Source organism: Giraffa tippelskirchi, chromosome 11 (genome assembly GCF_054371585.1).
Source record: "Giraffa tippelskirchi isolate mGirTip1 chromosome 11, T2T-mGirTip1v1.2.pri, whole genome shotgun sequence".
NCBI lineage: Eukaryota > Metazoa > Chordata > Mammalia > Artiodactyla > Giraffidae > Giraffa > Giraffa tippelskirchi.
Genome location: NC_137285.1, coordinates 135,289,708 through 135,312,536, shown reverse-complemented (window position 1 = coordinate 135,312,536; position 22,829 = coordinate 135,289,708). Strand labels below are relative to the sequence as shown.

Genomic DNA, 22,829 nt, shown 5'->3' with positions numbered 1-22,829 from the left:
TCTAGTAAATTAGGTAAAATTAAGTAAATCTGCAACAACACAAGAGAAGACTCTACACATGGACATCACCAGATGGTCAACACCGAAATCAGACTGATTATATTCTTTGCAGCCAAAGATGGAGAAGTTCTATACAGTCAGCAAAAACAAGACAGGGAGCAGACTGTGGCTCAGATCATGAACTGCTTATTGCCAAATTCAGACTTAAATTGAAGAAAGTGGAGAAAACCACTATACCATTCAGGTATGACCTAAATCAAATCCCTTATGATTATACAGTGGAGGTGACAAATAGATTTAAGGGACTAGATCTGATAGAGTGCCTGATGAACTATGAACAGAGGTTCGTGACATTGTTCAGGAGACAGGAATCAAGACCATCCCATGGAAAAGAAATGCAAAAAAGCAAAATGGCTGTCTGAGGAGGCCTTACAAATAGCTGGGAAAAGAAGAGAAGTAAAAAGCAAAGGAGAAAAAGGAAAGATATTCCCATCTGAATGCAGAGTTTCAAAGAATAGCAAGGAGAGATAAGAAAGCCTTCCTCAGTGATCAATGCAAAGAAATAGGGGAAAACAACAGAATGGGGAAGACTAGAGATCTCTTCAAGAAAATTAGAGATACCAAGGGAACATTTCATGCAAAGATAGGCTCGATAAAGGACAGAAATGGTATGGACCTAACAGAAGCAGAAGATATTAAGAAGAGATGGCAAGAATACACAGAAGAACTGTACAAAAAAGATCTTCAAGACCCAGGTAATCACAATGCTGTGATCACTCACCTAGAACCAAACATCCTGGAATGTGAAGTCAAGTGGGCCTTAGAACGCAACACTGTGAACAAAGCTAGTGGATGTGATGGAATTCCAGCTGAGCTATTTCAAATCCTCAAAGATGATGCTGTGAAAGTGCTGCACTCGATATGCCAGCAAATCTGGAAAACTCAGCAGTGGCCACAGGACTGGAAAAGGTCAGTTTTCATGCCAATCCCAAAGAAAGGCAATGCCAAAGAATGCTCAAACCACCGCACAATTGCACTCATCTCACACGCTAGTAAAGTAATGCTCAAAATTCTCCAAGCCAGGCTTCAGCAATACGTGAACCGTGAACTTCCAGATGTTCAAGCTGGATTTAGAAAAGGCAGAGGAACCAGAGATCAAATTGCCAACATCTGCTGGATCATCGAAAAAGCAAGAGAGTTCCAGAAAAACATCTATTTCTGCTTTATTGACTATGCCAAAGCCTTTGACTATGTGGATCACAATAAACTGTGGAAAATTCTGAAAGAGATGGGAATACCAGACCAGCTGACCTGTCTCTTGGGAAACCTGTATGCAGGTCAGGAAGCAACAGTTAGAACTGGACATGGAACAACAGACTGGTTCCAAATAGGTAAAGGAGTACGTCAAGGCTGTATATTGTCACCCTGCTTATTTAACTTATATGCAGAGTATATCATGAGAAACGCTAGGCTGGAAGAAACACAAGCTGGAATCAAGATTGCCGGGAGAAATATCAATAACCTCAGATATGCAGATGACACCACCCTTATGGCAGAAAGTGAAGAAGAACTAAAGAGCCTCTTGATGAAAGTGCAAGAGGAGAGTGAAAAAGTTGGCTTAAAGCTCAACGTTCAGAAAACTAAGATCATGGCATCTAGTCCCATCACTTCATGGCAAATAGATGGGGAAACAGTGGAAACAGTGTCGGACTTTATTTTTTTGGGCTCCAAAAATCACTGCTAATGGTGGTTGCAGCCATGAAATTAAAAGACGCTTACTCCTTGGAAGGAAGGTTATGACCAACCTAGATAGCATATTTAAAAGCAGAGACATTACTTTGCCAACAAAGGTCCATCTAGTCAAGACTATGGTTTTTCCAGTGGTCATGTATGGATGTGAGAGTTGGACGGTGAAGAAAGCTGAGCACCAAAAATTGATGCTTTTGAACTGTGGTGTTGGAGAAGACTCTTGAGAGTCCCTTGGACTGAAAGGAGATCCAACCAGTCCATCCTAAAGGAGATCAGTCCTGGGTGTTCATTGGAAGGACTGACGTTGAAGCTGAAACTCCAATACTTTGGCCACCTCATGCAAAGAGTTCACTCATTGGAAAAGACCCTGATGCTGGGAAGGATTGAGGGCAGGAGGAGAAGGGGACAACAGAGGATGAGATGGCTGGATGGCATCACCGACTCGATGGACATGGGTTTGGGTAAACTCCGGGGAGTTGGTGATGGACAAGGAGGCCTGGCATGCTGTGATTCATGGGGTTGCAAAGAGTCGGACACGACTGAGTGACTGAACTGAACTGCAGCAATGCTCTGCCTGGGACCTGGAGAGTGATAGGCAATGCCTCCATTTCCTTTCTCTCCCCTCTTTCTCATGCTTCCCCCAGCCTCACTCTGGCCTGTGGGCCAGAGGCAAGCTTGGCCCCAGCAATGGCTGAAGTGGAAGACTTCAGCTTTCCCAAGCATCTCCAACACGCTGCGTACTGTGTGTCCTGCTTTGACACCGTCAATATAAAGCCCAAGTCTTCCTGCACCAGTGGGGACACTTCTAAGACTCATAGCCTTCTTAGTGCTCACACATAAGTATTATTAGCTTGTCACAAACTCGTCATGAACTTGGCTCCCTTACGCGTATAAACAACCTTCAATGTTCGAAGGAACATCAGTTCCTGAAGGAACCTTCTGAAGGAACCTTCAGTTCCTTCGATGGTTCCTACTTTTTTCAAGTTTGCAAAAGACCATGAAGAGGCATTTTACAGGAGAGGAAATCTGAACACTCAGTTAACATAAACAACAGTATTCAACCTCACTAGTAATTAGCACAATGCTGAAGACTACAAGGAGATCCTACTTCACATGCATATGGGCAAAACTTAATTAGCAGTAAAACACCAATGTTTGTGAGGATATGGGGAAACAAGAACTCAAGAAAATGCCGGGGTGAAGGTAATTCTGCACAAACACTTGAAAAGAGAATTTGGCAAAATCCGAGAAAGATGGAAATCTATGCATGCTCTAAAACCCAACAATTCCAATTCTAGACACATATAAACTATAATGTACTCACATAGTGCTTAGAAATGAATCAATCAGATCTCAACCTTCAATCTGGACAAACCCGAAAACAAATGTTGAGGGAAAAAAGGCAAGCTGAAAAAGGACAAGTACGGTATGCTACCATTTATGGATACCAATTATGTAGGGAAATATAAACACATGAATTGAAAGGAGATATACAATCTCAGAGCAGAGTTATCTAAGGGAAGTGACAGAGGGAACGGATGGGGAAGGGTACAAGAGGGACTTCCACACTGAGGCTTTAGATCTTTAAAACAAAAATATAAATGGCTTTTAAGATATGAAACAAACACAGCAAGCAGCAAAATGCTAGCATTTCTTAAGCCTGAGTGCTGGGCACCTCAGTATTATGTTACATTGGTCTCTGTGCTTTTCTATAGTTTGAAATATTTCATTACAAATAAGATTTTGTAACTGTTTTGCAAGAAGCTGAAGGATCAAAGAGGCAGAGACCCCACTCATTTCCAACAGTAGGATACACACCCTCAATGGGGCCCCATGTCTTGGATTTTTACAGAGAAGAATTAAACAAGCACCTCTTAAAAGCAGCAGATCCTGGAGAGGCGGAGCTGACTTTAAACCTAATATTCTTCTATATCTCAATTTCCAACCAGAAGAGGCCTCAAAGGGACATAAATGCAGCCTCATAAAGTCAGGTCACCTCTTCTGCACTTCAACTCCAGCCTGGAGACAAAACGACTCTGGTAATACAAGAAGGTCTCTGAAGACAGACCCCAGGAGCGGCAAGGGCTGAGCCAGGTATTTCAGGGAAAGGCTTCCCTTCTTTGGTTTGTGTATTTCTCTTAAGTTTCAACAGATCTCTGTATTCTCACTGCCTGCAGCCTGCCCCTCACCCCTACCCCAACACTGGCCTTTCCTCCTCGCAGCTGAGAGAACCAGACCAAAGTAGGAAGAAATTACAGAAAGAACAGTCTAGAGACTCAGCAAGAAAAAAAATTACAGTCCTTGAGGGAAAAGGCATGAGCACTTAACATTATTTATAGCTTAGATCTTTGATGAAAGGTATACCTCCTTGACAGACATATACACAAAGGTCAAGGGTATAACCTGCCACGTTTACCTGGCCCACTTCCCACCCCAGCCCAGCTCCAAAAACTACTCAATAGACCTACTCCATTAGAAGCCCATGGGGCCCCATCCCTTCTGCAAGCCTGTCATGATTTAACAAAATTGTAGCCTTTGGACAAGTACAGACCATTCAGGCTTACAAAGCACAAGAGATTTATAGAGCTTTCAGGGAAACACTGTTTAAAAAGGAAAGTAGGCCACTGGCTAAACCACAAAGATTCAGAGTACATCTCACAAAGACCTTTTTTTCTTTTAAATGGTAAGATTATTGTTCTAACTATAGATGCATCATTTCAAAACCTGCTGTAACTAAGCAGAATTAGAAATGATGTCAGAGAAAAATGATTCCATTTCTCTTAGTTGATTAGCATACTCACTCAGTTTTCAAGGGACAAAACTACAACTTTTCGATCTGGCTTACATACATTTGTTAGTTCACTTGAATGTTTTTCTTTAGAAGAGGCTGAAAATATGGAACAGCATATTTTACTGTACATGCTTTACAGCACGCTTTACTGTAAAGCAACAACACTGTCTAAAAGATACGTAATTACACATCACATAAAACAGCTTTAAAAGGAGACATCTTAGAACATTTATACACAGCAGGACACTGGCCCCACGTGGCAGGATTTAGAACAAGCCTCACCTGAATGGTCTGCCTGTGTTCCCGGAACACGTTCACTCTAATCACTGCTTTGTTAAATTCAGGATTTAGAGACTGAATGATCTCGTAATCCAGATGCTCCTGACGGGGAAAGAGCCAAACCAATACCAAACATCAGAAACAAGCTTTCGAAACGAAAAAAAGTTTGCATTCTATAGACTTCACCTGGATTTATACTCAGCATGGAATCAAAATAAGCTCTTATCCTAACTTCCTACCTGATACTGCAGAGCATCAAATCCTTTAAACACAAATTCAAACAGAGTGTGGAGGTTATCCGGGCTCGGGGAGGTAACAAAGATATTGGAGTACCTGTTGAACAAAAGGAAGATTTTTTTAAGTAATTAGGAAATTGAAGAAATGTTAAGAGAATTTAAAAAAAGAAAATATTTTTGTTTGCCCCTGTTACACAGGTGATAACAAGAGACAGTGGCGGGGGATAAAAAAAAAGTCAGGACACACATTTTGAGGAGGAAAAGTAAAACAACTCCAGACCTGAGGGTATTTTTGCTCCCAAACTAATGAAAACGAGTTGCCAATTTGCAGGGAGCATGTCCCAGCAATTAGCTACCAGCATCCATGAAGGCACCCTGCTAAGGGCACAATGCTTTCAAACTGTGGTGCTGGAAGAGAGTCCTGAGAGTCCCCTGGACTGCAAGGCGATCCAACCTGTCAGTCCTAAAGGAAATCAACCCTGAATACGCATGAGAAGGACTGATGCTGAAGCTCCAATATTTTGGCCACCTGATGTGAAGAGCCGACTCACTGGAAAAGACCCTGATGTTGGGAAAGATTGAAGGCGAAAGGAAAAGAGAGCTGCAGAGGATGAGGTGGTTAGAGAGCACCACCAACTCAGTGGACATGAATTTGAGCAAACTCCGGGAGACGGGAGGACAGAGGAGCCTGGTGTGCTGCCGTCCACAAGGTCACCTACAACTTAGTGAGTCAGACACAACTTAGTGACTAACAACAAGAGGATGCTCTGGTGACCGCTCCCTCCGTGTCAGAGACGGCACATGGCTCCCCAGTCCTGCACCCCTGGCCCAGAGAGGGTTTCACTCTCATCACTAGCTGTGCTGAGAGGTTTTCAAATCATGAAGCCAAAGTGCTCCATTGTGAGCAGGCGAGGGCCACAGGGAGCCTCTGAGGGATCCTTGTTCGGTGTAAAGGATGCTAAAGGCAGAGGGGCCAAGTGGTACCACCAGAGCAGCCAGGGTAACAAAGTCAGGAGCTGAGTTCAGTCCCAGCACAACCAGCACCGACTTGGGGGGACCTTGGGTGAGTCACTGCAACTCCCTGAGCCTGGGTTTATCCATCTATGAAATGCTAACGTTGCTCTGAGGAGCACCAAGGAAGATCATGTATATAGGACATGGTAAATCCTACAGTCCATTATTTATATCTGTGAAGCTGTAAGCACATGCTCTCCTGGCAGCTGCATAAATCATCAGTCCAGGACAAAAGAATGGCAAGTGATGTCACACTCAAAGGCAGCTCCTCAATGCAAACAAGATTTTCTATTGATCAAAATCATTAAAATGACAAACCTGTATTTTTCTCAATCAGCAAAGCTGGTCATACACAGGCTCATCTCCTGAGAGTTTTAAAGTTTCTTACCTCCATTTCTTTGCTCTTGTGTGTTTGTTCAACTCTAAATAGTGATCACAAAGGCCCTGGTATCTGTGTGCCTGGAAACATATATGTGTACCTTTGGGATCTGGGGTAACAGCATTGCTCTTTCTAGCTGTTGTTGTTTAGCCACTAAGTTGACGCTGGGAAAAACTGAGGGAAAGATTGAGGGCAGAAGGAGAAGGGGGTGGCAACAGAAGATGAGATGCTTGGATGGCATCATCGACTCAATGGACATGAGTGTGAGCAAACTCTGGGAGGTTGTGAAGGACAGGGAAGCCTGGCATGCTGCAGTTCATGGGGTCGAAAAGAGTCAGCAACTGAACAACAATTGAACAAGTCACTAAGTTGTGTCCAACTCTTATGTGACCCCATGGACTGTAGCCTGCCAGGCTCCTCTGGGATTTCCCAGGCAAGAACACTGGAGTGGGTTGCCATTTCCTTCTCCAGGGGCTCTTCCCAAACCAGGGATTGAACCCGCATCTCCTGCACTGGCAGGTGGATTCTTTACTACTGAGCCCCCAGGGACACCTGCTCTCTCTAGACAGGTGCCCAAGATCTAGAGAACTCCCTCAGGAACTCGTTCAGACTGGGAGCAGCCTCCCTGACCCCTCGTCCTGCACACGGCTCCCGCAGAGCTTAGGGTGCCTGAAGACAGTGATCCCCCGTACCCGAAAGCCACTGCCCCAGCAATAGCCAGTCCCAGGGCTGCAGACTTCCCCCTTCCTCGGGCAGCCGTGAGCGCAACAGTACTCCTCAGGGTCTTTTCCGAGATCCCCTCAATGAATTTCAAGACAGCTTTGGCCTGTGGAAAGAGAAACGTATTGGGTGAGCTGTGAGAAAGGCCAAGGTCCAGCCACTTACTACCATCACCACAAAGTCAGGCTGATGCTGAGGCTAAATTGGGAGTCGGGGAGAGCAGGGGACAGAGGGTCGTTCTCACTGACCAGCACCTAGACTCTTACTCCTTTGATCATCTCCTCGCAGTTTCCAGGCTTTAAACACCAACCAGATGTTGATAACACCCGAGTTCACATCTCCATCCAGACCTCTTCCCCCACACCAGACTCTTCCACACACGCAACTGCCCCCTCTACGTCTACTACCCGTCTCACACTCAACACCTAATGCTCCCCCAACCCTCCTCCACCTACCATCTTCCCCAGCTCAGCTAGTGTCCAACTGTTCAGGCCAAAAGTCACCTCCATTTTCTCCTCATACCCGATTCATCAACAAATCCTGTCCTTCAAAATATAAAAATCCCACATTCTTCACTGTCCTCTTCCTCCACCACTCTGGTTGAAGCCACCGCTGTGTCCTGCCACCATTTTTACAGATAGAGCGGTGGGCATTATCTCTAGGATAAATTTCCAGGAGAACTGCTGAGTTAGAGTACGTGTGCATTAAAATGGGTGTCACGCCAAGTTATGGAACCCCCACCCATGTATGAAAGGCCTTCTCTGCAGCCTTGCTGTCTCAACTACGCCAACTGTCCCACTGTTCACACTGTTCGCTGAACCTGCGGCAGGGAAGGCGTGAGCAGGGAAGCTGGAAGAAAACTCAAGGAGTCATAGGAACTGCAGATACGTTTATTCTCTCCTGACTGGCACAGCAGCCATAGCAGCAGACATGCTGCACGCTCCTCTCATGGTTGACCCAGTGGACACAGCCGTCAGACAGCCATAATGCAGACCCAACGTAGTGGCAAAGGCTTTTCAGATGGAGCTTACGTATGTTTACAGAGCAAAAGTGGCCCGTGGCCAAGCAGATACATCATGATGCGCACGTGCAGTGCTATGAGTGAACTCAGCTGTTACATAACCATGTATTTACAAAACGTGGGGCGAGAGTGAGAGGCTGTGGGGCAAGGGGGCCTGACGACCACCATCTTGGCTAATCTGCTCTTTCCTCACACTTGCCAACACTGGGTACTGCTAATCTTGTAAGTCTCGACCAACCAGAAATGGGAACGTAGGATCATTGTTTCAATTTGGGTTACTTCAGTTATGAGAGAAGCAGGCACCTTTTTCAAATCAATACAATTACTGGCTATCTATTTTGTTTGTAAATTACTCTGTCTTTTTTGGACTGGTTTTTCATTTATTTTAGAATATTATTTTAGAGTACATTTTTAGCCCAAATTTCATACCCTTTTATTATGTTCATGGATTTTTCCATGTACATTTTATCAGAGTGCTTCACTTCTCTACTCTAGAGCAAAAAAAAGGATATGATACAGGGTTCAGCAAAGGCCAGGTTAAGGTGAGTAGGACCTGGATCCCCTCTGAGTGTTTCCATCTGGACAGACTTGAGCTTCCTCAAGCCCCTCCCCTTCCTCCTGCCTGGGCCTAAATGTCACTGCCCAGTCGTGAAAGTAGAAGGTGCTGTGTACACGGGGAGACATGAAGAGCAGCACAGAAGGCAGGGGGTGCCAGGAGAAGGGAGGGGTGCTGCCAGTAGTGGTCACTTCTGCCCTTTCCCCATCCTCTCTCTCACTCCCCCTCTCTTATGATAAAGAAGGTACCAGGAAGTAGTTGAAGAGCAACCTGGAGCCTGCAGCCTGGGCCACAGAGAGCGCTGCATAGCTGGTGATTCTATTTCCAGAAAGAAAAGGGAAACCAGCCTGTTGAGATTCAGCCCCGAGTGGGTGGCATCACCACAGCTGTTTTCCATCATGAGGGAAGAGCCCAGTGTGTGCTCAGGCTGGATCAGAACTCTGAACACACCTACAGCTTGCAGGTCTCTCGGCCATGTCCATTCAGTTCCCATCACCATCCAAGAACCACCAGAGAAGCCAAGTTTACCAGCCCTGGCCACTCCCGGGAGCACAGAAATGTATCCTGGAAGCTCCCTCCCAGCCTGCTAGCTGTACCTAGGGACCAGGTGGACAAGGTACCGTCATCACAGGGCCATCCTCAGCGCTCACACTGGAGCAGGGTGAGTACTAGGGGCCTCCAGTTCTCCTCACTTAAGATCAAGGCATAAGCAAAAATCTTATGTCATCAAAACTCAGTGAGCATGAAAGGACACAGGTCCATCAGCCTGTGCTGGAGGGGTTCCTCTTTAAACGTCATCCATCTCCTCCCAACCCCAGCTCCCTGAACTGTTAACAAGGGGGAAGGGGGAGGTAATCCCAGACTTCTAGGCTATGCTATTGCTGCATGCCCAAGTGTGAGCAACAGAAAAGGCCCCTGCCCCACCAAGGAGCCAAGCCTCATCCTAACTTGGCTTCTGTTGTTCTCTGCTTGCTGTCTTTTCCCTCTGCGTGGTTCAGACAGGGATGCGGGTGTTCCGAACGCACACTCACCTGGTCGAGGGTCTTGCAGCAGTCCACCAACACACCCACAGGCTGGGTGTCCTGCAAGCTCTCCTTCAGCTCCTTCAGCTCCAGATCAGAGGGACCGAGATTCTCATCCTACCAGACAGGAGGAGGAGAAGGTTCACCACTGCCATCGGAGGGTCAGCCCAGGAAACACAGCCTCCCCCAGATTCCTGGACCCTGGCAGCTCACCGGGGTCTGGGGAGGCAGGGCCTCAATGCTGGCGGCGTGGGAGGAGATGGGCAGGATGTTGAGCTGGTCATCGATGACAAGACACTTCTTACATGAGGCCAGAGAAAGAATAAACCTGAGGAACAAAACCCCCGTGGGTAAGGGCTGGGAGCAATGTCAACACAAGGAAGGGTTTTTCTTCAGGAAAATTATCCAGCCCACGTCTCTACACCATCGTCTGTAGAGCAGGGCCGGATGATTCCCGCCTCCTTTGCAAGGCACCTGAACGTGCTTTGCAGAGGAGACCAGTTACGGGGAACTCTCTTGAGAGACTGATTATGAGTGCTTTTCTGTGCAGAGCTCCGCAGCTCCGGGTCTCCTGGCCCTTCCCACATCCTCTCAGGCTCACCCTTTAGCACTAGCTGTCTCCTTGAGCGGGGAACCCCAAACCCACCCCATGTATTCTCACCAACCACAGAGGCAAACAAACACACAAATGGACAGCCCTTCTGCCACAGGGAGGGAAAAATAAAGAAAAGGGTGGAGAAGACAGCTCTCTTTAGCTATAGTGCACAAACATTTCTGCGTGTAGAAAAACATGTGTTTGGCTGTAAAATCCAAGCTTCTCCCACAGCTGCAAGAAAAGGGTCTCCCGCACTACTTGCACAGGCTTCACTTCCATCCAGTAGCACTGGGTGACTTCCAGACCCACACCTTCTACTGAGCAGCTTCAGAGGCGGTTGAAACCAGGCCCCACAATTCACCCAGGCCAAGATTCCTAAACTACAGCAGTACTAACACTGTGGACCAGATCATTTTTCTTAACGGGGGATAGTGGTGCTTTTTTGGTCCCTTTTCAGCTGTTTAGCAGCATCATTGGCCTGTACCTTCCAACATCCCCCACCCCGCCCCGCCCCACCCAGCCAAGTCCTGACTATCCAAGTGTCTCCAGACACAGCCAAGTCTCCCCGGGGGCAAGACTGCTCAGGTTGAGAACCACTGCTCTAGGCCATGGCTTCTTCCTTCGTAAAGCTTTCAAAAGTTGCTAACTGGTATTCCCTAAACAGGGCTCTGGGTCAAACAAACTGGGGTCCCTCGTGCTGTGAGACTTTTCAGAGGCTACAACAGGCTCACATGATTCTTCAGAAAGGAAAAACTGTATCAGCCATTTCCTAGACACAGTGGGCCATAAAACCCTTTTGTCATAAGATCCCTCTTAAACACCAGTGTTCTGTGAAACACATCTGGGGAAACAGGGATCCAGACAAATTACCCCTCTGACAGCTGCGCAGGCTAAGAGCCAGAGCGGACAGCGACTTGGTGAGGGCCAGAAGCAAGACAGAATCCAGGCCCTAGCCTTCCACTCACTTTACCGCTTCCAGGGAGCTGCACGACTACCGCTGTGATTGGGGACCTCACCGTCTGGGGCTCCTGCACTCAGATAGAGCATGGCTTTCAGCTGTGTCCAAGACAAAAACACACCCCCCGCCCCCACTGTGGCTCCCACAGTTGAGGAAGTGGAAAATGTGCTCAGACCTACCTCTCGTTGAATCTTCCCACCACGTCCTGATGGGCCTCTGTCCTGTATCTTGAATGCACGTCCTAAAAGAGACAACGTCCATTAGTAGAGGCTAATGGCACTGAAGCTCAGCGTCCAGATGTGAATAAGTTTCAGCAAGCGGCCCTGGGATAAAAGAGGCACCAGCGATGCTGCTAGAATCGAAATCCACTCCTACTTAACCTGCTGTGCTAACCTGGCTGAGTGCGATTTGCTGGAGTTGGAATCAGACGTTAAATGCAGTGTTTCTCATCACAACAAACATCCCCTCACTTCATCTTTAGCTCTTCCCACATTTTATCCAGCATCTCAAAATGTATTCATTTGCTCAACAAAACGCACACGCCAACACCAGACATAATGGGTACACACCGGTGTTTGGTCAAGCATGACCCCTACTCTCATGAAGCTTATCATCAAATGGTTGGAGGAGACAAGTAAACAGACAGAAATTTTGGCAAACGCTACAAATGAAAAACAGTGTAGTGATAGCTGACGGGGGTGGGTGGGAATGAGGACTACTTACACAGGGCAGTGAGGGAAGGCCCTCTGAGGGGGTAAGCAGGTGGCCAAGTAAGAGCAGGGGGAAGAATAAAGAGACACCTTCGTTCACAGATATTTTAAGGAGGGCTTACTAAAGGCTAAGCACTCTTCCAGGATTGAGGAATATACCACAGAGGAAAACTGAGCCCCTGCTCCCGTGAAGTCTGGAGACTAGCACAGGAAGCCAGATGATAAACAAGTAATGTCTAACTTTAGAGGTTTGTAACATGCTTTGAAATATAAAACAGGTTGAGGAGTGATGGGAGAAACACATATTCTACAGGGAGTGAGAGACAGGTCCACGCTGAGGAGGTGGTATCTGTGCAGGGACTGGACTGCAGTGAGGAAGTGAGCCAGCAGACATTCCTGTGGGAAGAGCCAGTGGGAAGGCCTTCAGGTGAGAGTGTGCTGAGGGGAGAAGGCACATCTGAGGACCTCTGAGGAGGCCAGAGGGGCTGGGGTGAGGTGAAGCGGTGGTGGGGGCAGGCGACAAGAAACGGGCTCCAGATCTGAGGAAAGCCCATTTCACCAGCTGAGGACAGCTCATGAAACCCCAAGGCCAATCCTAACAGTTCCCGAGCAGCTGGCCGTGGACATGATTCAAAACCTGCCGTGCAGAACACGACACCGACGTGGCAGAGCCGATGAGTCAGAGACCAGCTCTGCAGCCAGGGGGACACTTTCCTCACTTACAGCCAGGTCCACAGCTTGGGCAGAAAATATCCCCCCACCCCGCCCCCACCGCTTGGAATCGAAGTTTCTGCCAACCTGGGAGTGGGATGGCAGTGTTCCTTCATCACCCACTGAGAGAGGGCAGGGGAGGACATGGTCCCCTTTTCGTAGTGCATAAGTGCAGGCCCTGGCGTGGCTCTCTGTGGAATACTACTTCAGAAATTTAACTACACAACAGCTGCATCCTATCTGCATCTTGCTGGTGTAGTATTTGCAAATGCCTGAGAGCAAAGGCACAACTCACATTCCCCAGCATACCCAGGGCCACTGAGACTTCTCTGCAGTCACTTTTTCCTTAGTTGCAGTTAAAGAGCTCCCAGCCCAGAGAATGATGCTGACTGTTCACTGCAGTTGCTCAGTAAGAATTCTTAAAAGAAAGTAGAAAAACATAGATTGACTTGAACCCCCACAATCAAGTTTAAGAAAACAGGGACTTACCATGGTCATTGTGTACAACTGCTTGAGTGAGTTCATGGTCCGCAGGAGGATAACCACCAACCCACCACCTTCCACTGTTTCTACAGTCCTGGCCAGCAAGTTTGGAGTCAAAGCTTCAAAATCCTGGAAGAAGGAGACCTTAGAACTAGCTGATGATGCAAAGAGCATGGCGGGGAAGCTTAACCAGGAGGCAAGGAGGGCTTCAGAGTACAAACTCAAGATGATACCACCTACCAACTCACCAGGAACCCCATACACACACACAGTTCTTATTTAGGGGACCACAGAAGATAGCCCAGCCCTGGAGAACAGGTGTATCTGGTTTCATATGTCAAAGTGTTTCCCATCATCCCTGATAAAATCTTATTTGGAAAGAAGTTCTCCAGTCTTCATTGATTCTCACATGAATTTCAGAAATATCTCACATTCATTTTCTGCTATGTTCATAGGTGGAAACTGACAAAACTCTACTGTACCACATGGGGGAGCCACTGCCTAAGGGGGCCATCACCACTGCATCTGGTAACTGGTGAAAAGAAGCAACTCCCTAGCAGTGATGGGGTGAGAAGAGGCAAAACGCTCTCCTCAGCCTCCAAGGTGGGATGTAACCCAGCAATGCATGGACAACCCACTGGACTGCAGAAAGAAAAAACCAGAACTTCTATTCAGAATTTCCCATCTCATTTCTTAATTTATATTTTATAAGGTATGTTTTATAATACATGTAATTATAGCAGTGCATGCATATAATAAATATATGATCAAACAGTGGGAACCTGAGCTTAAATGTGGAGATTTGTACTTAAATCTTTTCATTCGGGGGCAGGAGTGGGGGGAAAGAATGAAATCACAGGTGTCAAAGTATCAAAGAATAAAACAAAGACCACCAGAGCTCAAAACAAAGAAAAATGTGAAACATCTATAAACTTGCCAGGCAAGAGAAAATACATGCCAGTGAAGAAATTCACCAGATAGTTTTCTGCGGGGAGGGGAGTGTGTGGAGTGAGGAGACTTTAAGGATTAGAAGGTTGACTGTGGGGGCCAGTTATTCAACCAAGCACTTTGGATAGGATTTAAGAGTGCTCAGGTCTGTACCCAGTGAGTTAAAACAAGTCCTACTCCTGTCTGGTCTTCAGTTAGTTCTAAGAAGACAATAAGTTCTAATAAAACAAAAGCCTTCAGTTGGTTCTAACAAGGTCTGGGGTTCTAGGGTCATGTAAAGTTCCATGTTCTATCAAGCTGGTTAGACCCAGGTGTGATGGAACATCACTACCAGTCTGGGTATCTCTGGACAGGTGCTGCTTTAGATAGAAAATGTTCTTTTTATGACGGTGAGTTATCAAGTTCCTTGGGAAAGTGGCCAAGTCTTCCACTGATAAAGTCTGGGGGAAGGGGAATACGCGTGAATCTTCTCTCCTCTCTGTACACTTGTTCTCGTGGGTAACCAGGCAGCCCGAGCGCCCCTCAGTGCTCTGCCCCCAGTTGCGGGCTGGGGGAAGTCACCCACCTGGAGAACACACATGCCAAACGTGTTGCCCAGGATCTTGTGGGTCTCGTTGTAGTAGCAGTAGCGAATGTTGGTCGCAGCTACGAAGAGTTCAAACGGGTCATCTTGCTTTATGTTCAGCGTCCCGTTCTTTATTTTTTTCTGCAGCTGTCGCATTCTTTTCTTCCGATGACTGCAATCACCCCACCCCCCCAATCCCATGAGAGCCAGTTAAATGGAGAGGCTAGAGTTGGGAGAAGGGAATAGACTCAACAATCACCCACTTAAGACTTTCAGAGCTAGAAGGGAACTTGGAAATTGTAGGGCTAAGTCCCTTGCTTTAAAGCTAAAAAAAAAAAACACAAAACTGGAGAAGCGTTAGAAGAAAAGGACTTCAGAGGAAGATAATTTATGTCTGTTTGTGAACTCTGCCATTTTGATACGTCACTTAACAAGAAGGGTAATGGGGGTCCCTAAACCCCACATTTAGCCAGAGGTTGAAACTAAACCCTGGTGGGCTCATTATCTCAGTCTCAAGCCAATGCTTCAATTTCACGGCACTCCTTCCCAGAGAACCAGGGAGAGGCATCATGATGGTGGGTTACTTTATTCATTTTTTCTAAATGAATTCATCCACTTCCTTCCAAGATGGCTGTATTAAGTCCTCAAGGGCAGTTCTAATCTAAGACAACACCGACAGAGGGTACACGTGTTAGAACGGAATCTGGACATCTCCCAGACATCCCTGAACTTCTCTATTGTCCTAAAGATCTCTGAATACCCAAATGTCAGTTAACTTCTTTAAGACTTTTTCTGCTGTGAACCGTTTTTAAAGTCTTTACTGAATCGGTTACAATACTGCTTCTGCTTTACATTTTGGTTTTTTTTGGCCTCCGGGCACATGGAATCCTAGCTCCTGGATCACGGGCTCAACCTGCAGCCCTTGCACTGGAAGACAAAGTCTTAACCACTGGACTGCCAGGGAAGTCCCGACTCTTTCAGAGAAAACAGAGAACAAGAAAACTCCAGAACCAAGGGGTACAGCACACCAAAATTTTATCACAGTTTTCTAACTGAAAAGTAGGGCCAAGGCCTTCCCCCTGGGCCTCCACTTCCTCAGCCTGTGACTTACCATCAGCTTTAACCTGATGCTCTGCCACATCTAGACAGGGCTGGGAGAGCTACAAGAGGCACAGGAGGGATCTTTTCAAAAGTGAGATCAGGTCGGTTAAGTTGAAAGGCAAATCTGCCCAGAATACCCTGAACTGCCATTCTGACATTTACCAAGTGTACAGCAGTGAGAATCAGAGCACCAGAAACTTAAAATTCTGCTGACAGGCAACAGCCCTTATTCTCAATCTGCATTAAAAATGCTTACCTGCCCCATTATGAAAGAATACACCAATTACAGCTTAAAACTACATACTGCATATACAGCTAAATGCTAACAATGCGTAAGTATTGAAAATATGGTGCTTTTTATTTTCACCTTTGTGGTTTTTCTGTATTTTTCATATTCTTACAATAAAGCTTTTATAATGTTTTTAAAGGCAAAACTATCTAATTCAAAATCTAGTTTCTTTTAAGCAGAAGCAGGTCTCTTAAAGACCAAAGGATAAGAACTAATCAAATTTAGCCTTTGGTACGTAAGTAAAATTAAAATGTTAGAGACTCAACAAATAGTAACTGAGCACCTAGTAAAACATGGCAGATCCTTTGAAAATATGAAAATATACAGATAAGCAGGAGAGGCCTCCTCGCTAAATGAACTTACTTACCAGTGGGCAACTGATCACATCTTGAGGGAGAGAGAAGGTAAGGTGACAAGCACTGTACAAAGAGACAAGGGCTAAAGAGGGCAGCGGGGCCGTGCGCTAAGTCTGAGGGCCTTAGGAAAAGCTTCCTGCAGGACGCAGGCCCTGAACAAAGGGGAGCATCCAAGGGGAGCCCCTTAGCAGGTGAGTACAGAGATGGAAATGGCACCCCAAGCAGAGGAAGGAGCAGGGAGGGGCAAAGGCAGGGGGCTTTGCCAGAGCAGAGAGCAGCCGGGGCTGGAGACGTACCCTCAGAGTCCACCCCAGAGACAAACTTGACATCTGGGGATAATGGAGGGGGAAGAGGCCCAAGGACGGAACCACACAGGTGAACAGGTGGTGGGGAGAGATGAGATCAGAGAGAAGGAAGTGCTTAGGAAGGTGGTTGGAGTAAAAGGAGAGCGTTTCTGAGGTGACACTATAGTGGGGTATCTGCCAAGGATCAGCACCCCACACCCCAAACTCCTCCCCACATATGGGTGTAGGTAGAACTGCCAGGCTCCCACTAGGTGGCCCACCCCATTTCCTCTGGCCCAGGGCTGGATATCTTTCTAAAAGAATTTGGAAGAAAGACGGATTTCTGTGTTGTTGAACCCAAACCATGTAAACCTCAAGGGCGATTTCTGCACTGGGGACCACAGAAGGCAGAAAGCTGTCCTGAAGTGGGAAAGAATAGAGCAGACACGAGGGATGACACCAAGACGAGGGGCAGAGCAAGGACCAGGGTGTCAGCACAGCGGCTGCACACCACCCACAGGCAAAGCTGAAATCGCACCCCCGGAGGCTTCAGGAGCTAACCCGAATACTGCTGACTCTTGAAAAACCTGGGTTAACCTATGTCTAACTTAGAGTAGGCCCCTCTGTAACCACAGCTCCTCTGTACCAGAGAATTCAACCAACCACAGACCACAGAGTACTGTAGAGCTTACTACTGAAAAACATCCACATAGAAGTGGAGTCCTGCAGTTCAAACCCACACTGTTCAAGGGTCAACTGTACTTCAATAGATTCCATTTGTGCCTAAGTATGTTTGTGTTAGAGGTCTCATATTTACTATAAGAAGTCTTAAGTTCCACACACACACACACACAAAAAAGCCAACTGTCAGACAGCAGACTAGTAGAAGAGCTCTGAAAAGAAGGAGAAACAGAAAAGCTGCTGCATTGGGCATCAGGTGGAACCAGCATTATTAGATGCACTCGATCAGCTTAGAAAACTAGGAAGAAAAATGGCATGCAGAAAGCAAGGAATTGGGCTGGGAACATAAAAAAGCATGAAAAGATTTTGAAATTTACTGTCAGGAATGAAGAATGAACATCAGCTCTATTATTTTCTCTACTGGGAAGTGTCCTCAGAAACAGCACCTTTACTAACAATCCCTTAAAACCTAGGTCAAAGAATCATTTCCTGGCATTTAACTAAGGAGCAGGGATGGGAAATGGGATGGGGCATTCAAAGGGGCACGGCTTACCTGCTAAAGCCCAGCTCTTTCTTATAGCACCACAGCACCGAGGGCCGAGCTTTCACAGTTGCTTTGGACAACATGTGATGGAGTATGACTACCTGCCAAAGAAAAAAGCCACAGAATCTTAGGGCCAAAAGAGACCTTGGGATGGCCAGGCCCAAGACCACACGGCAAGCAGCGCCCAGGATGGGACTAGAAACCAGATCACATACACTTACTCTTGTGCTCAGTATCAAAAGCTGTTAACCTATTTGCTAATAATTCTAAATACTGAGTATTCATCACTTTCAAGAAATAAAGGAATGTTCCCACTAGGCATTTCACTTAAAGAAAACCAAAGATACCTTAATGTCATTATGTGTAAAACCCCAGATGGTCCATAACATGCTGACTCTATGTAACAGGACACAAAGTCAGGAAGCATTTGCCAGGTCTTACCTGATCTTTTCCTCGATCTCCAACCACAACAAAAAGAGACCTTTGCCGCTCAGCTACCCCATTCTCAATGAGAATCCGGATTCGGTTATCAACTTTCTTCCGATGCATGGTGAAAAATTATCACTAAAACAGAAGGAAAGGGAACACGACTGGACATGAACATCCAGGTTCTGGGTGAAAACCATTAGCTGGCTGCCTCCTGTGGGACAGGAGCTTAACTATGTACATTATAACTATTATTTTATTTAACCCTCAAACAGCTCCCTAGGGAAGACATCAGCCTCGTTTTTTATATTAGGAAACAGGCTTGTAACTGCAAATGTGTAATCTGACTCTATCACAGCATCACTGAGGCTCAGAAAAAAAGAGATGAAGGAAGAAAAATTCAGGAAACAGAACTTCTAAAAATACCTCAAGAAATGTATAGATTAAAAGAACTGTGCGACTTCATTATGTATCTTTTGTGCATTTTCATGCTTTTAATCTTAATCACAATGCTAAGGACATTTTGATAACATTGTTTTGAAATAGCTGTTTTGATAGAGTCTTAATAATAAGCCATTTAATATTTAGCTTAAAAACATTACTAAATAGTTGACCAGGGCATGTCCCTTTGGGCTTCCTGATAGCTCAGTAGATCAAGAATCCTCCTGCAATGCAGGAGACCCCAGTTGGATTGCTGTGTCAGGAAGATCCCCTGGAGAAGGGTTAGGCTGCCCACTCCAGTATTCCTAGGCTTCCCTTGTGGCTCAGCTGGTAAAGAATCCGCCTGCAATGCAGGAGACCTGAGTTCGATCCCTGGGTTGGGAGGAGCTCCTGGAGAAGGGAAAGGCTACCCACTCCATTATTTTGACCTAGAGAATTCCATGGACTGTATAGTCCATGGGGTCACAAAGAGTTGGACACAACTGAGCAACTTTCACTTCACTTAGGCTTGAAAGGTGAAGAAAATGTCCCCTTGGCATGGAAAGCTATAATTCACACCCCCTGGAGGAGCTTTTTAAAAATCAGAAACAATGTTAAAAAAAAAAAATGATTAAAACCTATGATATATCCATGGAAAAATAAGGAACTTTTCAAAAATATTTGTTCAAAATCACTTTCAAGATTTAGCTAAGGATATGGATATAGATGCTTATTAGAGGATAACACGGCAAGATATGTATATGTGTATATGTATATACATTATATATACATATATTTTTTAAAAAATGAAATGTAGTTATTAATGGACAGTGAGATAATGGGTGATTCTTTGTTCTTTTGATTTTGGGAGTTTGGGTTGTTTTTTTTTCTAATTCACATATATTACTAACAAAATCAGAAGAAGAAATCAATGACTATTACTATGATGGAATGTGTACAATTGCTTCCTCAAGGGAAGGAAAGCTATACCTAAGCATGTACAAAGAGATTTCAAGTTATTGTAATTACACATGATAGAACATTGCATCATTATCATAACAGATACACCAAGAAACACCAGAAATATCAATTATGTTTCTACAATGTAAAAATAGAAATGACATGTTACTTAGAAACTCCAGTGCTAGCTGCATTCTACACACAAAACTCATTAACTAAAACTTCACCCTGCATTGTCTTCCTAAACTCTCAATCCAAACATGGATTTTAGCAGTTCTTTCTTACTGTAAAACACTATGTCACAACCAATGATTCTTATTTTATAAAGAAAGGACCCAGTATAAATACTCAAATACCACCAAGGAAGAAAAATGATGGGAGACATGATTCACATTCAGGTGCCCTCCTGATTTCAAAGTCTGAACTCTTTCCAGTTCACCAACCAGCTTGTGAGCTCAGTTGCCGGCCACACAAAAACCCCACCACCAACCAACAACCAATTATTGCTTTTTGTTCTAGTTACTGCGGGAGTCCCCGAAGTGGTACCAAATAAAGTCTTGACTTCAAGGAGTTTTCATTTTCCTTAGAGAAAATATTTAAGAGAAAGAAATGAGGGATAATCTGCCTAAAGACAGATAAAATCAGATGTAAAACTAATTGTTACAGATAGGTGAAAGTCTGAGATTACCGTAGGCTGCAGTTGCCAAGGAAGGCTTAATGGATGAGGAAGGTCTTGATGGCAGAGAAAGATAGTTATTTTTCAGTTATTCATCTATTAGTCAAACAAATATACATATTATCTATGTGCCAGGCATCATTCTAGGTGCACTGGTAAACAAAATAAAGTCCTGAGTGTTCCTGCTGAATACGGAGTGTAAACGAATGAGCACAGTGATGTAGCTACCAGCTTGGAGGATATGGATGAAATGAGATTGTCTCTGTTCAACGCCAGGTGCTGCCATCAGGAACTGTGGACAAGCTCCACGGAAAGCAAAAGTGTTGTCACTCACCCACTCAATCCACCCCACTCCATCCCAACTAGAGACCCTAGAGGGAAGCAATCCAGTCACGCAACCCGCAAGAGCGCTTAGAAGCAGAGGGTCCTGTCATCTAGGAGCACCCGGATGAGGCGGCAGTCTTGATGGAGCGGCAGTCGGCATGTGTCGGGCATCAGCACTAATACAAAGCCTCCGTCCTGGATCCAGTCTCATCCGGGCCCAAGAAGGACACCGACACCCGCCCCCAGCCATCCCGTAAAGGATACCTGCGCCCCGAGCCCGGCGGACTCCAGCCAGCAGCAAAGCGGAAGCACGTGGGGACACCGAACTTTTGCGGAAGAGGCGGGCGCAGACTAGCGGATGCCTGGCCGCCGGCTCTCACAGATCACCCCTCCGCGACGCGCATCTCGGTCGGGCGCTTGAAGGCGGGGCGTGCGCCGGCGCACTAACGGAGCGGCCACGGCGAGAGGGGACCTTTTCAACCCGGTCGCTGAGTGATGACGTCAGAGCCCGCGGGGCGGAGCTGTAGCAACTGTGGCTGTACGGTTCTCTGCTGGCTGTAGCGGTGGTGCTGGGCGTCGTTTGCCTCTTCAGGTTAGAATTAAGATACCGTGGCTACGGAGGGCAGAATAAGTAGATGTTCGCACCTGCATGGCCTGTCACTGCGTGAGGCCTGCTCGGGTACCCAGACAGGTCCGTGTTTTGAGTGTTAGCCTGGTTATGCGAGATGACTGGCTCCCAAGATTTGTACATAATTTTGAGTCCTGTTATTTTAAATAACGTCCTATTTTAATGTGACAAGATAGGGAAACTCAATCAGCAGACCTTTCTCGTTCAGCTCACTTGACCCTCCTCATCCTCAGTAATGACCTCGTAGATTTGTCTGGGATTCCGTAGGTTTTCTACCCACTATTGTTGCCGCTGTACTTTGCGGGCTCTTTAGGCCTGTCAAATGCTGGAATTCTTAAGAAAACCAGCTCTGGGATTCTGCTATTTGGTTACTTCCCTCTACCCCACCCCCAAATGAACTGTCAAGCAGTTGACTTAAAAGACCACATATAGTCATTAATTTGGGGGCTAGAACGTTGAATTTAACGCATTCTAACTGCTTAACTTTTCTCGGATGCCTCCCTCAACGAACTCATTTGCCTTTCTACCTTAAACTCCTTCGTCAAATCAAAATGTAATTCTGTAGCTACAAACCTAACGTAATCGGCACCACCCATGTGGTCCAACACCCATAATTTCATAATTCCAACAAAATGTCAATATGCTAGACGAGATAAAGTGACCAAAATTTTCCTATCCCTCTTGAGGTTTAACATAGTCTAGGTAAGAAAAATGTGTTCAGAAAAAAGTATCCAGTGAGTAAAATCTAACGCACATAGAAGACATGGAAGGACCGTGAAATGGTGACCTGGAGCAAAGACCTTAATTTAAAAAAGAATGAGCCTTAACTAACAGTTGAGTGGAAAGCTTCTCACACATGAAGTTTCCAGGACGGTGCAAGTCTCAGCAAAGCATCCAGTGTGGCCAGAGTACAGTAAGCAAGAGAGAAAACTGTAGGAAAGGAGGCCTAATATTTGAAGGGCACATGGGCCAGATTTAGGATTCTAGGTGTGGCACGGTTTCTAGGGAAACCACTGGAGTCTGAATAACAGGGAAGTGACAAACTCTGATTTGCCTTAGAGGCTCAATCTGACTGCTGTGCAAGAAAACTAGACTACAGGAGAGGAAGAGTAGAAACAGAACCATCATAAGCTACTGTTGTTACCTGTTCTGATGGTGGTGGTCACAAGTGTTCGCTGACTTAGGATATATTTTTAAGGTAGAATCATATGCATTTGCTTAAGGACTATAGACACAAGGTATGAAAGGAAACCAATGATATCCAAAGTATTTGCCCTGAGCAACTGGATATACATTCATGAAGAGATAAATCTGAAATACTGATAAATTCAAATCAAGACACCAAGTTTGAGTGTATCCGGGGGGAGTTTGGGACCTAGAAACACTTCTGAGTGACTAAAATG

The 22,829-nt window shown here is 45.8% G+C and overlaps 1 protein-coding gene and 1 long non-coding RNA gene across 4 annotated transcripts in view; one reads left to right on the top strand and one right to left on the bottom strand.

Annotated features, from left to right (window-relative positions):
* NAT10 (N-acetyltransferase 10) overlaps positions 1-21,121 on the bottom strand; it is a 40,203-nt gene extending 19,082 nt beyond the window's left edge. For 2 of the 3 annotated variants that reach the window (XM_081541657.1, XM_081541660.1), the window contains exons 1-11: positions 21,063-21,121; positions 18,434-18,556; positions 18,002-18,093; positions 14,738-14,909; positions 13,231-13,353; positions 11,500-11,561; positions 9,981-10,095; positions 9,777-9,884; positions 7,141-7,274; positions 5,059-5,152; positions 4,823-4,921 (exon numbers count right to left, since the gene is read on the bottom strand). In XM_081541657.1, coding sequence (XP_081397783.1) covers positions 4,823-4,921; positions 5,059-5,152; positions 7,141-7,274; positions 9,777-9,884; positions 9,981-10,095; positions 11,500-11,561; positions 13,231-13,353; positions 14,738-14,909; positions 18,002-18,093; positions 18,434-18,541 — 1,107 coding nt within the window. In that variant the 5' untranslated portion in view covers positions 18,542-18,556; positions 21,063-21,121. Of the gene's footprint in view, positions 1-4,822; positions 4,922-5,058; positions 5,153-7,140; positions 7,275-9,776; positions 9,885-9,980; positions 10,096-11,499; positions 11,562-13,230; positions 13,354-14,737; positions 14,910-18,001; positions 18,094-18,433; positions 18,557-20,486 lie in introns of all 3 variants that reach the window. The other variant, XM_081541658.1, reaches the window with a different exon arrangement.
* On the top strand, positions 14,476-18,334 carry LOC145526304 (uncharacterized). The gene is made up of 2 exons (XR_014068836.1): positions 14,476-14,561; positions 18,029-18,334. It is a non-coding gene; the product is annotated as an uncharacterized LOC145526304 (long non-coding RNA).
* Positions 21,122-22,829: the final 1,708 nt, after the last annotated feature.